The sequence below is a fragment of the Microtus pennsylvanicus genome, chromosome 7 (assembly GCF_037038515.1).
Source record: "Microtus pennsylvanicus isolate mMicPen1 chromosome 7, mMicPen1.hap1, whole genome shotgun sequence".
Taxonomy (NCBI): domain Eukaryota; kingdom Metazoa; phylum Chordata; class Mammalia; order Rodentia; family Cricetidae; genus Microtus; species Microtus pennsylvanicus.
Window position 1 is genome coordinate 43371403 of NC_134585.1, and position 17051 is coordinate 43388453.

Here is a 17051-nt window from a genome sequence, read left to right on the forward strand (position 1 = left end):
TAAATTATAGAATAGGAACCCTGAGCTAGATGGTCTGGAAACGCTGATAGTGGACAGTGGGCCTACCTGTTTTCTGCTTTGGAAGACTTTACTGTGTAGAATAGTCTCACATCGGCTGTTTTCTAAAGTGAGACCCAGTCTCTGATGTTCAGAACTGTAGGCAAATGTCCCAGGATAGAGAACCTGGAGGAAAGACTGCAGTGTCTCTGCTGGGACCAGGTGCTCTCACCAGGAATCAGTGGAGAGTTGTCTCCCAGCACTTCTTTTCTCTAAATTGCTTTTGAAGGCCTGTGCTCTTGGTAAGGGTGTCTGTCATTTTCTGATAGCTAAGATGGAAGCCGCTGGAGCACCACCAGCACGAGATGGCTGTTTAGACTGTGACACGCTCACGGTATCATAGTCACATTAAAGTAATGCTACTTATGCACTTATTGGCTTAAATGTTTATCAGAAAATCATGTGAAATGAGCAGAAAATATGCATGCCGCTGACACCAGTTTTATAAAAGTCGTAGTAATGCACTCTTGAGTATGTATCTCAGTGGCTATGTGAATGTTTTCATTTTCACTCGCATGTGTACCTTTTGTTTTAACTTATGTAAAAATGAATGCTTTTAGGCTTTTATAATGAAGGGGAAATTTCTTTTTTAAATTAAAAATTACTTTGCTCTTTAATCAATATTTTCTTAACAAAAAAATCCTATCATAGATTATTATATGGATGTCATCAGGGAAACAGATGTTGGAAAAGCTTCATAATCAACCAGTCTTAAGTGGTAAAAATAGTACTGCTCTTTGGCAGTCTTTGGACTCTGGTACTATTTAGTTGGATTAAGCTTAGTTAGGCTTATAAATTGGCATTTCTGTTGTGCTTCTCATGACCCCTCCCCCTTTTCACTAAGGTGCTGTTGCCAGATTTGTCCTCTGGGTATAAATTAAACATGACTGAAGTTCAAGCAATGGTAGAATTCTCCGTGGAGCTAAACAAGTTCTACAATGTGGATTTATTCCAAAGAGGGTATGCATTTTATAGTAAGAATTTAATTACAGATTTTTATATAAGTATATATTTTAAAAATGAGCTGTATTCGGGTTATTATAGTCTTTAAGTAATTTCATTTAAGTAGATATTTGGGGATTATGCTCATGGATTTAGTGATAATGCTGAATGTATTCAATATGTATTTGTGAATTTATATTGATCATTGAGGGGGTGCTTTAATGAAAATGTCCTGTCTCATTTTTACTGTTTAAAAGCATATATGGAGGAAAGTTTATTTACAAAGAAACAGCTAAACAGATATGCAAAGCATGCATAATGAAGCTTTGGAAGGTATAAGAAAGTGTAGAAATCAAGCAGGACATTTTTCTGGATTTGTCTATTAGTAAAGTCATTACAATGATATTAGCAGCAATAGGAAAACACAGCCCAACACTGTTGTGTAGCCTGAGGCGTTTCTTCCCCACTTAGCGATCTCCATTCAGAGAAAGCCATATCTTTGATGCTCTAAGGAAAAGTACTTCACAGTGAGCCAGGATAAAGCTGTTAGCTTACCAAGATAAAAGATAATGTGCTCTCAAGAGTCAGCATTTAAGAGGAACAAAGAATGAGAATTGTTTAGGAAAATCACAGTTCATACCCAAAACATAGATATGAGCTTCTCAAGAAAAGTCTCATTTCAGTGCCAGTACGATCTTGTCTATATGATTCTCTATCTCCGTAGTATGTATAAAGTGTGTAATTGTCAATAAGTTTTAAAAATTAAGCACATCTTAAAATTTAAGTTAAAAATTAAAGAAGACTATATGAGCTGGTTTACTTTTTGTTATCTTAATTTTCGTAATTAAATTTCATAATTATCGTAAATGAAAATTTAAGGTGGTTTCTGAGGTGCATTGTATACGTTTAATAGCGAGAAAGAAGTACTAGTATAGTGAACGTCAAGGTTACAAAGACCCTAAGCCTAAATAATCCTCTATGTGTGTGTATGCATATTCATGGCCTACAGAGGCCAGAAGAGGGCATCAGATCCCCTGGAGCTCAAGATACAGTTGGTTGTGGGTCACCTGACAGGAGAGCTGGGAACTGAACTTGGGTCCTCTGCAAGAGTACTATCCACTCTTAACCACTGAACCATGTCTCCAGCCCATTTGTGTTTAGCAGATCCTTGTTTGAACAGTCTTTAGAAAAACAGTCATTATCTGTAGACAATTTTGGCTTTATACTGAAGTTTCTTAACTTTTCAGCAGCAAGCTAGAGCATAAGGTTAGGGACTTCTTCCTCCCTTTGTGTCCCCTTTTTCATCTGTCTGTCTTACCTCAGAGAGATAGGACTAAAATTCAGGTAAGACTTAAATAGGCAAAGGATAAAGTGAAAGATTCTTTTAATAGGAAAGCAACTTAAGCTAAGGCTTGGAAATATGAACATTATTATTATTATGCCTTGGTACATAGCACTGGCTGCCTTAAACTCATGACAATTCTTGTTCCTACGTCTTCCAAGTGCTGGGTATGTACCACCAAGAAATATGTCCTTTCTTTAAGGCTATGTAGGAAAGTGGTTGTTTTCTAGAGTTCTAGAGAGAAGGTCCTAAGGAAAGGCAAAGCTGTAGTATCTGGAGATGAGTTAATATTGTGGACTTAGGGTGAGTCATTTCCAAATGAGAATAGAATTATTATTACTACTGCTATGAGTACTTTGTTAATGTGGCATCTTAGTTATTTTTTCTACTGCTGTGATAAGACACCATTGCTAAGGCTACTTATAAAAGAAACCATTTAATATGGGTCTTATAGTTTCATAGAATTAGAGTCTGTGGTGAAGGAATAGAGGCATGGCAGCAGAAACAGCTGAGCATTTAATATCTTGATCCTCAGGTTGGCAGCAAAGAGAGTGAGAATACACATTCTGGGAATTGGGCCCAGTCTTTTGAAACCTCAAAGCCCTCTCCAGTGATATATACTTCTTCCACCAAGCCCTCATCTAACCCTTTCTAAACAGTTCCACCAACTGGGGACTAAGATTTCAAGCATACAGACCTATGGAGGCCATCCTCATTCAAACCACCACACATAGCAAAATTTATGGTTGCAGTGTACTATCTATGGTGGTTCATGTGTATAAGTTCTAGCACTTGGGAAAGGGCACAAAGAAAAATTAGTGTTAGGCTGGCCTGAATTATATGAATGTTTCAGGCACGGGAAACACTTTTCAAAGACAAAAAGGGATTAGCACAGCGAGGCATCTGCAGTTGCTCTCAGCTGTAACTCTGAAGGCTGTACAGCATGCTGTGCTCTCCAGTGCTCACGTCCACAGCCTGCTGACTCAGTTCCCCATATTCCAGAAGAAACAGGGTAGCAAAACCTGGTAAAAGTAACTGGATCTATTTCTAGTCTAGCCAAACAAGAAGAGAAGAGAGACAAAAAACTAATTCCACTATTCCTATGTCAGTCTAACAATTTATAGAAAGACATGAGACAGAGTTCAGAAGATATGTAGATCAATTGTAAGACAATTTGACTAACAGATCCTTTTCCTAAGGAGAAGGCCACTGGGCTGCAGATTTCTGTTTCCTTCATTCTCTGTTAGGAGTCCATTTTTTATTGAGGCCCTAGGGGACAGTGGTTAAATGTTCTTAAAGGTCCCTCATTTTTTTGAGAAGCTCTTAGGTTTTACGGAATGTAGGCTTAAGATCTCCACTTTTTCAGGGACATAGAGTTCTTCGTCCTTATGTCCTTTCTTTTGGCAGATGGAGGGCAGGAAGTCTTTTGTATCTTTTCTTTGGAGATGTGCTTCAAGCTCAGCCTGCTTGCTAAGTTCAACCTGCTTCCTAATGACAACTTGGGCAAGGGAAAAGGGAGGGGTGGAGCAGGGTAGGGGAGTAGTGAGAAGTGGTTCATGACTAAATATCTTTCTGTAGAATTTAGCCCACGTCTTGGGCTAGGTGGTTCTCATGGTCGCAGGTGATCAATAACTACATACGTACAGGAAGAGATGTCCTAGCTTTAAAGAGTTTGTTTTTGAGAGGATTTAGCTTGTTTTTAGCATCTTATTAAAAAGATGAAAATAACCTGCTATGCTTTTCTCTGCCCCACTCTGTTCTCATTCATCAGTAGGTTAGCCTGATTTAGTTCTCACAGCAGAAGTCAAAAAATATATTTATACAGAAGTTATAAGCCCCTTGAATTTGCATATTGTTTCTTCCATTGCAGTCTGTTGGTTTAGAAAGTTACAGAATTTAGCTGCTAGCCTTTTGGACTCGTATTTTATGGGCATTCTGTATGCCTGCTATGGCCATGGGCTGACTAGTCCATACTTTAAAAGTCCATACCTGTAATTGTTTTTGAAACATGTTTCAAAAACCACTTGGGGATCAGAGTTCTGTGAGCTCATGCCTATAAACTTCCTAAAAAGCATTTTGTCAAAGGATGCCTTTTTACAGCCTACCTTAATCCTTTTGGTTAATTTTGAAGAAAAATATTTATCAACATTCTTTTTTTTTTTTTTTTTTTTTGGTTTTTCGAGACAGGGTTTCTCTATAGCTTTGGTGCCTGTCCTAGAACTAGCTCTTGTAGACCAGGCTGGCCTCGAACTCCCAGAGATCCTCCTGCCTCTGCCTCCCGAGTGCTGGGATTAAAGGCGTGTGCCACCACCGCCCGGCTCAACATTCTTGATATAATCTTTGATTCATCTTATTTTAGGAGACCAGAAGCAAAGACTTTTATTTCCCCACACCCAAGTCCTCATCCCTCTGTAGTTCTGAAAGCCTGATGTAGCGTGACTGATTCTTTCTTCAGCCTTTCCTCTCCTGTTCCGTCCTACAGGGCTCAGCTAGTAGCAGCTGTTGTCCAAAAGTTTCTGAAGGCATTTCATTTTAAGTTATTATAGATAACATATTTTATAATTTACACTATAAGTTACCATTTTCTCATCTTCTGTAGTTTCTTCTTTATTGTTCTGCCTCTTATAATTTAGATTGTCTATGAAGTCATTGTACTTTAAATTTTCATTATGTAACAATCCTAGTTATTGGTTTCTATATTTTTTATTTATTACTGTGGTACTGCAGCTATAAACAGCTAATAACAAGCACAGAACTTACAGTAGCATTGCATCAAACATGTGTTTCTACTCCTAAAGCTGTGGCCCAATAGTTTTGCTAAGCTGGTTTGGCTTGGCTAATCTTTGCTGGGTTCACTGATTGATCCAGTCAGCTGACAGGTTGAGGGAGTACTAGCTGATGCAGAATGACCTCAGCTTGGCAGACACAGCTTTCTTTTAGATTTTCATCCTACATCTTGTCATGGAGTAGGCAAGGATCCAAAGAGAGAAAGAAACCATTCAGAGAGACCTTTTAACAGAATTTACCAGAGGCACACTGTAGCATGTACATTTCTGTATGCATACATACAAACAGATGAATAAATGAAATTAAAAATTTTAATGTGTGTGTGTGTGTGTGTGTGTGTGTGTGTGTGTGTCTATCTGCCTGCCTGTGGGCACTCATGTGGCACAGTACATGTGTGGAGATCAGAGGACAGCCTGAAGGAGTCAGTTCTTTCTTTTCCAGATACCAATCTCAAACCACCAGACTTGGTAGCAAGCAGCCTGCACCCACTGAGCCATCATTACCACCTACTACTACCTTGTTTTAAACACTTTTGGCCTCATACAGTTAAGTTTAGTTCCAAAAGAAATGTATCATAGAAATGCATTCTTATTCTATTAAAATTTACATTCACATGATGCATTTGATTTTCTCTTAGATTTTTTTTTTAAAGGCTATAATGCTCAAGTGGTGCTGTGCCCTTTTTGGATACATTACAGAACATTACAGTGTCTGGCTGCTTCTTTTTGTAACAAGATTCGTTCCAGTGCTATCAGCCTGGCCTACTCTTACAAAGTTTTCTTTTTTTTTTTAAGATTTATTTATTATGTACACAGTGTTCAGCCTCCATGTATGCCCGCATGCCAGAAGAGGCACCAGAACTCATTACAGATGGTTGTGAGCCACCATGTGGTTGCTGGGAACTGAACTCAGGACCTCTGGAAGAGCAGTCAGTGCTCTTAACCTCTGAGCCACCTCTCCAGCCCCTCTTACAAAGTTTTCTATAACCTAATAGATAGTGTCCTTTGAAGGTCTTTGCCCAGGGTGATTATTTTACTAGGCATTTCCAAACAGTGTATTCTAATTCTTACTTCTTTTGTCATTATTACCTGGGATTCTAAAAAGAGAAACATTGCTTCCTTAACTTTTTGGTTACTCTGAAGTGCAGCCTGTATAGAAAAGGCATAAGGTTTTGTTTCTCTTATTTAGTTATATTCAGAGTTTTGTGCCTTAGTCTCTTTCAGTTATAGTTTTTATTTAATGGCAGAATGAACTCATAGAATTCTTAGCATGTTTAATGATATTGTCTCATTTTTCTCTTTTATAGTATCTAATCACTGTGTTCTGAACCACTGATCATAGGATACAGTTGGAATTGGCTTTTCTAACAGTATTTTCTTTTCTTTCTTTTTCTGGTGTTTTTTCTCTCACATTAATCTCTGCTTTACTGGTGATAGTTATTACCAAAAAATCTAAGTATGAAACAAAGTGATATCCTTATTTGCTAATTAAGCTAACATTTTATATAATACTAGGCAAAATACTATGACAGTGTGTGATAGTGCTAATTATGGGAATACTAAACAGGGTGGAAAACTAGGCATGGGCCAGATCCAGTCCTATCTGTTGGTTCACTGCATCCATAGTTGCTTTTCCTAAGAACAGGGAAGAGTAGTCACAACAGGGTGCATGGCCTTAAGGAGATGTGTATTACTGAACCCTTGCGCTCATTGGTCTTTGATGCAGAATGTTTAGGCAGTGTCCTATCCTTTAGAACTATCCAATAGGTTTTCCCTAATGTATTCTAACTGGGACGTTTTCATATTTAGAAAAAATATATAGTCATGGTTTATTATAGGATATAATGTTATGTTTTGATATAGAAAATTTTGAAGCTATTTAAGTTAGTGAGGTTGGCTATTGCCTCACCTGCTTATCTTTTAGTATGTGGTAAAAATAGTTAAAGTTCTTTTGAAATTTTGAAGTATGCAATACAGTATTATTGAATGTGGTCACCATACTGTACAATCTCACAGAGACTTAATTTTCCTTTGTAACAGAAATGTTGTATCCTTTTATCAACACACTCCACCCTCCAGGCCTCCACCCCACCACTCACCCTTCCTACCTCTGTCTTCTACTAGCATCCTACATGCCTCTTTCACAGGTTCAGCTTTTTGAGATTTCACAGATAACTAAGTTGACGTAGAAGTTGTTGTGCCTTGATTATTTAACAAAGCAAACTGCCTTTCAGATTCATTCGTGTTACTGCAAATGACAGTTTCCTTTAAGAGCTCATTTTATGGTGTGCACTCCATTTTCTTGTATTGTCCGTGGGTAAACAGCTTGCCTACTTAATTGTTGTGAGTAATGCTACAGTATGTGAGTGCACATAGGAATTTCAATTGCTGATCATATGATCATACTATTTGTAGCTTTTTTGGGTAACTACTGTATTGTTCTCCTTGATGGCTGTGATAATTTGTATGCCCACCAATCATTTACAGAGAGGTTCCTTTTGTTCCATAGCCTTACCAATCTTGTTCCTTTTGATATTTGTGATTCTGTGATAAATAATTATGAATTTTATTTAGACTTTATGAGTTTTTTCCCAGCTAACATATATTAAATGCCTACCTTTGTGTAAATTGTTAAATATAGGATTATAGTTGAACCCTTAATAAATAGTACTGCTTCAGAAGTTTAAAATGAAATACCGCCTAGTGTTTGTTTAGTCTTAATAAGCTTTTGTATTACATACTTATGTTTAAAAATTGCAATATTTCACTTAATATTTAACCATATTCTTCACATGGAAGGTTGAAAAGCTCCTAGAAAACTTAGCTGTGTGATTTGAAGTTTGCTTCTGTTTCATTAGAAAACAAACAACCTATCAGGTTTCATCCCAGTGAAAATGGATATTCTCCCTCTCCCAACAAGCATTAGTTACCAATAACTGTTTAGCTGTAGGTAGGACTTCATGTGTGCCTCCCCGTTTATGCTGGGATTCCAGTTAGCTGATCTTGTGCAAGTCATCATCATTATAACTTAAAGGGCTCAAGCTGGTCACACTAGTAATTTCTTTTCTCCCCCAGTAGTATGCATTGCACCTTCTAGTTTATAATAAGAGGAGTTTTGTTGTTGTTTTTCTGAGAAAAAGGCCTTTCAAAGTGAAGGCTGGCTTCAAAGTTATAATCTTTCTGCCCCAGCTTCCTGATTCTTGCATACTAGAATTTCAGATGTGTGTCAAGACCATTTTGAAAATCTATTTAAAATGAATCTAATGTCTTTCTCAAAGCCACAATTAAGAACATTTTCTTTGTTTTTTTTTTACATTTGTTATTTTGTGTGTGTGTACACATGTACAAGTGCACACTTACTAGCATGTGAAAGTCAGAAGACAGCCTTTGGAAGTCAGTTCTCTTTTGCCATGAAGGTTGTAAGCATTGAACTTAAGTCATCAATCAGATCAGGAGTAGGAGCAAGTTCCTTTAGCTGCTGGCCCTCTTGTCACCCCAGTTTTATGATCTTAGGTGCATTTCTATCCCTGTAGGTTACTGTCACATTCACTGCTATAAAGTAGAAGCTACCATGTATATATTTGCTTCTGTTTCTGCTGTTCATCCTTATTTTCTATTTTTTTTCTTATTGTTTTTGTTGAGCTATGTTGTAGGAGCCCTCTTGTTTGTTCCTGGCTCCTCAGCCCTGAAATAATCCCTCAGAAACTATATTATTTGCAACTCTGTTTGGCCAATAGCTTATGCATATTTCTAGCTCACTCTTATCTCTTAAATTAATCCATTTCTATTTTATATTTTACATGAGTCTCTTGGCCTCCTGGCAAGGTTCTGGTTGGCAGCTTGCGTCATTCTGCTCTGGTGGTTCTATGGCAGCTTTCTGACTCCACCTTTTTTTCCCCATGATTCAGTTTAGTTTTCCTACCTAGTTCTATTTCTGCTAAGCCACTGGCCAAAACAGATTCTTTATTCATTAACCAATAAAAGCAACACATATTCAGGAGGACTTCCCACATCATCTCCCCTTTTCTGTCTAAATAAAAAGGAAGGTTTTAACTTTAACACAGTAAAATTATATATAACAAAACAGGTATCAAGCAAGAATTACAGTTACAACATTTATATCTACTTTATCTTTTATCATAACTAAGGAAAACTATAACTATCTCTTCTTCAACTCTATTAAAGACTCCAGAAGGATATAATATTACCTAAGTAAACAGGAAGTACATTGTAAACAACTTCCAAAACTCTAGAATTCACAGAGATATCTTGCTGCCTGGACAGTCACCCAAAGTTCTTCTGTATTGTTGGAGCATCCATCTTCAGCTTACAGGCCCATAGATATTATCCAGCAGACTTTTCCATGAAGCAGGAAAGACAGTTCTGCCTATGTTTCTTCTGTGTCCTGCAGAATGTCTTGCAGACTCTTTCATGAAGCAGAAATCCAGAAGGATCGTCTCACCTTTAGGCAAGTTCAGCACTCCTTTCTCTGTAGGTCCTGCATGTCCAGTTCATACAGCATAGCATCAAGCAGTTCAGGCAAGAGCATTTTCTTACCCAAATGGCTAAACAACGCCATAAGGAGCCTGTTCAATGCCTATCTTCCTCTTGAAGTAGATGTGTCTCATTGTCATGAAAAGTGCCAATTTCTTAAAACATTTTAAATGCCATATTCTGTAGTTTTTGAAAGATCTGAAGAATACCTATCCATCTAAAATACATCTGCACATCTAGAAAACCTAACTAACATAACTACAAGTTTGATTATTATAGATAACTATCTATTAACCTATATTTCTTAATTATACATTATATATTTAAATAAACTGAACAAACACAATACCCTAATCAAGAGCAGAAATACATATACACAGTATAAAAAATTAACCTTAAATTTGGATCAATAAACCAAGATCCATACCAATGCAAATCCCTATAGCTTATCCCCTTTTAAATGTAACAAACATTTATAAACAATCACTTACAGAATTTGGGTGTAGGTCTCTCCAAACTGCTTCCTGCTTTTCGATGAATGAAGTATTTTGGGGGGGCTTTCACAGAGATCTTTCAGGTGGTCTTGGTTCGTCAGACCACATTAATCTGGAAGGATTGCTCAAATTCTGATCCTCTGTGGAAACAAAAGAAGAACCTCTTTCCAAAGTAACATATTCTTAGAGCCAAATTCTGAAATCAAGATACCTTTAAAATATATTTTCTGGCTTAGCTAAGCAGCCCGTACAATGAAATGTCTCTCTGTACTTAGCTCCTTCACAGTCAAAAATTCAAAGAAAACACAATAATATTGCAATGTACTTCTTGTTAACTTAGGTATTATTATATCCTTCTGGAGTCTTTGATGGAGTTGAAGAATAGATATAGTTTTCCTTAGTTATGATAAAAGATAAAGTAGATATAAATGTTGTAACTGTAATTCTTGCATGATACCTGTTTTGGTATATGTAATTTTACTATGTTAAAGTTAAAACCTTCCTTTTTATTTAGACAGAAAAGGAGAGATGGTGTGGGAAGTCCTGAATATGTGTTGCCTTTATTGGTTAATGAATAAAGAATCTGCCTTGACCTGTGATAGGGTAAGAGTAGAGCTAGACAGAGAAAACTGAACTGAATGCTGGGAGAAAAAAAGGCAGAGTCAGGAAAAGTCATATAGCTCCACCAGAGACAGATGCTGGCTGGAACCTTGCCCACCTTGCCAAGCCATGTGGCAATGCACAGATTAATAGAAATGGGTTAAATTAAGATGTAAGAGCTAGCCAATAAGAAGATAAAGCGGTGATTTAATTAATACAGTTTCTATATGATTATTTCAGGAGTCTGGGAGGCCGGGAAAAGTGTCCTACAACAGAACTATATATTTTTCTCCACTCCCTTCACTTCCTTTCCTCTCCCCTTCTACCCTCTCTCATGGTCCCCATGCTCCCAATTTCCTCAGGAGATCTTGTCTTTTTCTATGTCCCATGTAGTTTAGAGCCATATATGTCTCTGTTAGGGTCCTCTTTGTTGTCTAGGTTCTCTAGGATTGTGTATTGTAGGCTGGTTTTACTTTGCTTTATGTCTAAAAGCCACTTATGAGTGAGTACATATGATATTTGACGTTCTGGGTCTGGGTTACCTTACTCAATATGATGTTTTCTAGATCCGTCCATTTGCCTGCAAATTTCAAGATGTCATTTTTTCTGCTGTGTACTACTCCATTGTGTAAATGTACCACATTTTCCTTGTCCATTCTTCGGTAGAGTGGCATTTATGTTGTTTTCAGGTTCTGACTATGACAAACAATGCTGCTATGAACATAGTTGAGCACATGTCCTTTTGGTACAATTGAGCATCCTTTGGTATATATATACCCAAAAGTAGTATTGCTGGGACTTGAGGAAGGTTGCTTCCTAATTCTCTGAGAAATCCCCATACTTATATCCAAAGGCCCTATACCAGTTTGCACTCCCACCAGCAATGGAGGAGTGTTCCCTTTACCCCACATCCTCTCCAGCATAAGTTGTCAACAGTGTTTTTGATCTTGGCCATTCTTACAGGTGTAAGATGGAATCTCAGAGTTGTTTTGATTTGCATTTCTCTGTTGGCTAAGTATGTTGAGCATTTCCTTATGTATGTTCAGCCATTTTAGATTCTTCTGTTGATAGTTCTCTATTTAGGTCTGTACTCCAATTATTATTATTATTATTATTATTATTATTATTGGATTATTTGTTCTTTTGATGACCAATTTCTTGAGTTCTTTGTTTATTTTGGAGATCAGCCCTCTGTCTGATGTGGGGTTGGTGAAGATCTTTTCCCATTCTGTAGGCTGTCATTTTGTCTTGTTGACGTGTCCTTTGCTTTACAGAAGCTTTTCAATTTCAGGAGGTCCCATTTATTAATTGTTACTCTCAGTGTCTGTGCTACGGGGGTTATATTTAGGAAGTGATCTCCTCTGCCAAATGAGTTCAAGTGTACTTCCCACTTTCTCTTCTTTGAGGTTCAGTGTGTCTGGCTTTATGTTGAGGTCTTTGATCCATTTGGACTTGAGTTTTGTGCATGATGATAGGTATGGATATATTTTTATTCTTCTACATGTTAATATCAAGTTGTGCCAGCATCATTTGTTGAATATGCTTTCTCTTTTCGATTTTATATTTTTTTGTCGAAAATCAGGTGTTCGTAGGTGTGTGGATTGATATCTGGGTCTTCGATTTGGTTATTGTTCATCTTTATATATGCTAAGTTTCTCTTGGTTTTAATCTATGCTAATATTTTGTAATTAAATAGCAAAATGTTATAGAGAAACTTGTTGAACTGTAGAAACTGGTAGATTTGGACCATTTTTTTTAATACATGCAAACTGTAGAGATAGGAACATTTGTTTTAAAATGATATTCTTATTTTGATTTTAGTTTTTACCAAATTCGTGCATCAATGAAAATCCCACTGAGAATTCCCCACAGAGTAGAAGCCAGCTTGTTACATGCAACAGGTAAGTAAAAAATATTTCAAATTTAAAAATAATAAATTGAAGTAACATATTAGTCAATGATAGTATTTTGTAAATACTTTTACTTTTTTTCATCTGTTAGCATGAATTACCAGATAGGATTGTTCTGATTTCCCTCTTAATAAATTAGTAAAACAAGCTTAATTTGGTTTCTTACAAATGAACACATAAGAAAATGTTTATGAAGATAAACATAGATATGTGTGGTATTAGTTGTGTAAGTTTGTAAGTTGTGGTTTAAAAGGATACACAATGAAAGTACATACATACTTGATTTACAATTCCTGGGCTATTGTATATAATGGAATTTTACAATATGCTTTTGAATTTTGCATTCTAGTGACTCAGCTTCTCAAATACTGGTATTTTAACTATATATCACCATACCCAGCTATAGAGATACACTAAAAATGCTATATTAAATTATCTCCATCCTTCACATATAAACTACTTATGAATTTTTTGCCTTTAGACTTGAGTCTCATTCCTAGCACGTTATTTATATCCAAATATTTTCTACAACCTGAAAGAGTTAAAAACCTTAAGCACTTTGAATTCCAAGCATTCTGGATAAGAAATACTCAGTGTGTTATGTGTTTTTATTCCATGATGTTAGGTAGTGAAATGATTAGTAAAAAATTGTAAAGAATTGCCATGTAAACCTGATATTGTAGTTTTCAGAGCATTATAAAAATAATATACCAAGACTCAAGTTATGCTGAAGACAATGCAATCCTTTTGATATTTAGAGAAATTTACTGAAAATTAGAATTGTTAGTTATCTTTTTATCATACTGTAGATATTAACATGCTAGTTTGTATTAAATTTAATGAATTCTATTATTGTGTATAGTGGCATTTGACTTGCATCTTAGTAAATAAAGCTTGCCTGAAAATTTGAGAAGTACAACAGTCACAATGGCCAGCCACAGGCCAGGCAGTAGTAACACACACCTTTAATCCCAGTAGCCACACTAGAAACCAGGAGTGTAGTGGTACATGCTCTTAATCCCAACACTAGAGAAGAATATAAGATGGGAGGAGACAGCTCTCAGTCAGTCTCATTCTGAGATTTCCTGGAGGCAAGATCACCATAGTCACTTTAGCAAGAAAATAGGTCACTAAATTAACAAGTTAGATGGTAATTTATTCAAATATACTCATGAAATCTTTATTATGTTTAAGATATATTAAGATCCAAAACTAAAGGACTGTGTGATTCTTAACCTCATGGAGGACTTTGCATTTACCATGTTGAAAAGCTGTTTCTGATTCAGAACAATACATTGAGTATATACATGCTTTGACCCGTTTCTAAGCCCTTTTGCATATGTCATAGTGTAAAAAGAATAACATGAGAGTAGAGTGCTGGCCACTAAAGCTGACTACCTTGATTTTACCACTGAATACTAGTTACATGCTACGACACCATACCCACAAGTGTACAGGATTAAAATGCTAACTTAAAACCAATTTTTAGAAAAAAAATATATAGCAACTCTGCATTTGCGATAAATGTCTTTCCACCCCACATTGTGAGGAGCTTTGAGACCTAGTAAAAGATAGTTATGAAAAGCTTTAACTGATGTTCTCTCTACTGGGAAACGGTTGGTATTTCCCATTTTTATCTAAGAACAATGCAAATAGAATGTTTGATTTCTAGCTCACGTGCTTAAAAGATTCCTGCTAGGTCTCAGTTCTCTAATCATGGCTGGATGAAGGAAGGGGAATAGAGTAATCAAATAGGGTAAGAACTTGGGACATCCCCCTTTTGAGATTCATCTTAGATTGCTAAGGAATTCCTGATAGTATGTGTTGCTATTATGTGCTTGCTGTGGGAGAAGGATTGACATTGGGTCTTCCTCATTCTCTCCCCTACCATTTGAAGTATCATCTCTCATTGAACCAGAAGCTCACTAACCAGCAACGTCTGGGTCTTGTCCTATCCCTGTCCCCCAGAGCTGTCTTATAGGTGAATACCACCATGCCTGTATTTTATGTGCATGGTAGGGAATCCAAATCAAGTCCTCATGCTGGCATAGCAAGCACTTTGCCCATGCGCTGGCTTCCCAATTTCCTGGAGATCTAGCTTCTTGGTTTAGTCAGAGTTCTAATGTCAAGAATTGTGAAGAATCTTAATATATGACCTTCTGCATTGTTAAAAATTCTTTTTTGTGTACTTCCTTGTGTTTCTGTCCATCTTGTGAGCAGAAATAGTTAGAAGACCTATTACAGACTTAAACAAACACTCATTGGCAACTTTGGAGGCTATTAAGTCTTAGTTTGAAGCATGGAATAAACTTTTTTACTGTCTAGTCTGATGAGAATGTCTCCTGCTGATGCAGAGGTTAGACAGATTTACATATATCTGCTGATAAAGATTGAAGCAACCAAAAACTTATGGCATGTGTGATATTCATTTGGCTAGTCTCCCCATCACTTCCATGGAACTTGAGAAAGTAAGATAAGTGATTTACAGCTACTGTCTGTGTGGGGAATTATAAAATCTTTTCACTTGTGTCTTCTAAAATCTGTAAAACTATAGCAGATTAGCTAGTTAGCCACCTTAAGAGTGAAATAATTTCTCAGGAGAACACAAGAGTGTGTTTTCCAGAAAGGCAAATTAAAAATGTTCAAAACTGAAACAAATTGTTACTATGACAGATGCTGACAAGTAAGTGGGATTTGAGAATTTTTTCATTGAATTTAATAGTGCAAAATTCATTAGTCTTGATGCACAGTTGCATGGGTCAGAGACTAGCTAGAATGTGAATTAAATTTTTGCTGTGTAAAAATTTACCACCCAGCTTAGTTTTAAACACCCCATTCTCACAGTTTCTTTGTATCAGGAGTTAGCTCCATGCCTCTCGTTCAGACTCTCATGAATTGAAGTCCATTACTTTTGCTTTACACAAATTATACCATTACTTTTGCTGTATTCACAAACATTAATCCTGGTAACTTTGTAGGAAGAATTTATACAAGGATATGGACACCAGGATGTAAAAATCAGTGGGCCATCTAAAATTTTGGCTATAACAAAATAGACTGAATAGAAAATAAGGGGAGGATATGAATTAAATAAATATACTAAATGCCAAGAACTTGAGCTGTTTGCTAAAAAAGGAAGTAGAGAAATAGTAAATTTGTCTAGGATCATCTGCAGGTAGATATGGTAGTAGAGCATATAGAAATTCTCTGATAGGTTATTATTATTGCTGTTATTATATCATGAAATAAGAACTGAAATTATTAGAAGCTAAAGGCTAGAGCTGGGAGAAAAAATAAACTGTGAGGTAGTCACCTAGAAATGTGAGCAACAAGCAGGTTCAGAAGTCAACATGACTTGAGATAAGTGGTCATGAATATAAAGCATAGCAAGTCCAAATAGTTGTGTACTGTTCCCCAGGCATATATGGCTTGTGGGTATAAGTATGGATTAAGCAAAGAGCTGGATTTAACAAAATTGAGATATTCAAACCAGTATATTAAAGCAAGAATAATATAGCCACACATACACATTATTCATATGTATGTATGTATGTGTATGTATTAAAATAAGATGTTTGATGGTTGGTTGGTTTTGTGGTTTGAGACAATCTCAGTTACCAAGCTACACTGGAATTGTCAGTCCTTTTTCTTCAGCTTTGAGAGTCCCTGGGTTTCTTGGCACATGTTACCATTCCTGGATTCTCTTAACAGGGTGTGTGTGTGTAACAGGCTGTGATAGTGATGAAACAATTTAAAATGTGATAAGAAGGAACGTGGGCATTTGGAGGTAATTGCTGAGACCAGAAGAAGCCTACGAGTCATAGAATAACTCAGATGTCCCGAAGGGTCGTTAGACCTTGTTATCTGAGGAAGTACGCTGGGAAGCTAGGTGTAGTTATAGCAGGAAGTTGATTCAGACCTATATTGCAGAAGAATTGCAGTCAAAAGTAATGTAAAATTCTAGGAAATGACCATAGGAAAGAGGAGCTAAGGAAGGCTGTGGGCAGGAACACACAAAGAGGAAAAGCACCTAGAAAGTTGGGGGTGCAGGGTTTACCTGTCTGACTATTCATGAGGAATAATATATAAGGTAGTTTTGGAGGGAGTAATTCTGAATTAAGAAGCAAAATCTTTAAGAAATTAAGTTCTTGGTGACACAGGAGTGAGTGGGGTGGTCACTGACGTACAGTGTCTAATGACAAGGTGTTTTTAACGGAAGACAGTACCTGACAGCATCAGTAAGGAAGAAGGACGCCCCAGTCATGGTGCAAAGTGTAGGAAGCGGCTGGAGAGATGGTTCAGTTTGTAAAGTACATACCATGAGAGCATTAAAGCTAACATTTGGATTCCAGCATTCATATATAAGGGTGGGCATGGCAGCCTGTAATCCTAGCACAAGGGAGAAAGACCAGAGAATTCCTGGAGC

General features: G+C 36.8%; 1 protein-coding gene across 10 annotated transcripts in view; it reads left to right on the forward strand.

Annotated features, from left to right (window-relative positions):
* The window catches only part of Fam135a (family with sequence similarity 135 member A), a 79229-nt gene that overhangs the window by 14643 nt on the left and 47535 nt on the right, over positions 1 to 17051 (forward strand). For all 10 annotated transcript variants that reach the window (XM_075980567.1, XM_075980564.1, XM_075980566.1 and 7 more), the window contains 2 exons: positions 902 to 1017; positions 12537 to 12616. In XM_075980567.1, the coding sequence (XP_075836682.1) occupies positions 941 to 1017; positions 12537 to 12616 (157 nt within the window). In that variant the 5' untranslated portion in view covers positions 902 to 940. The remainder of the gene's footprint in view (positions 1 to 901; positions 1018 to 12536; positions 12617 to 17051) is intronic.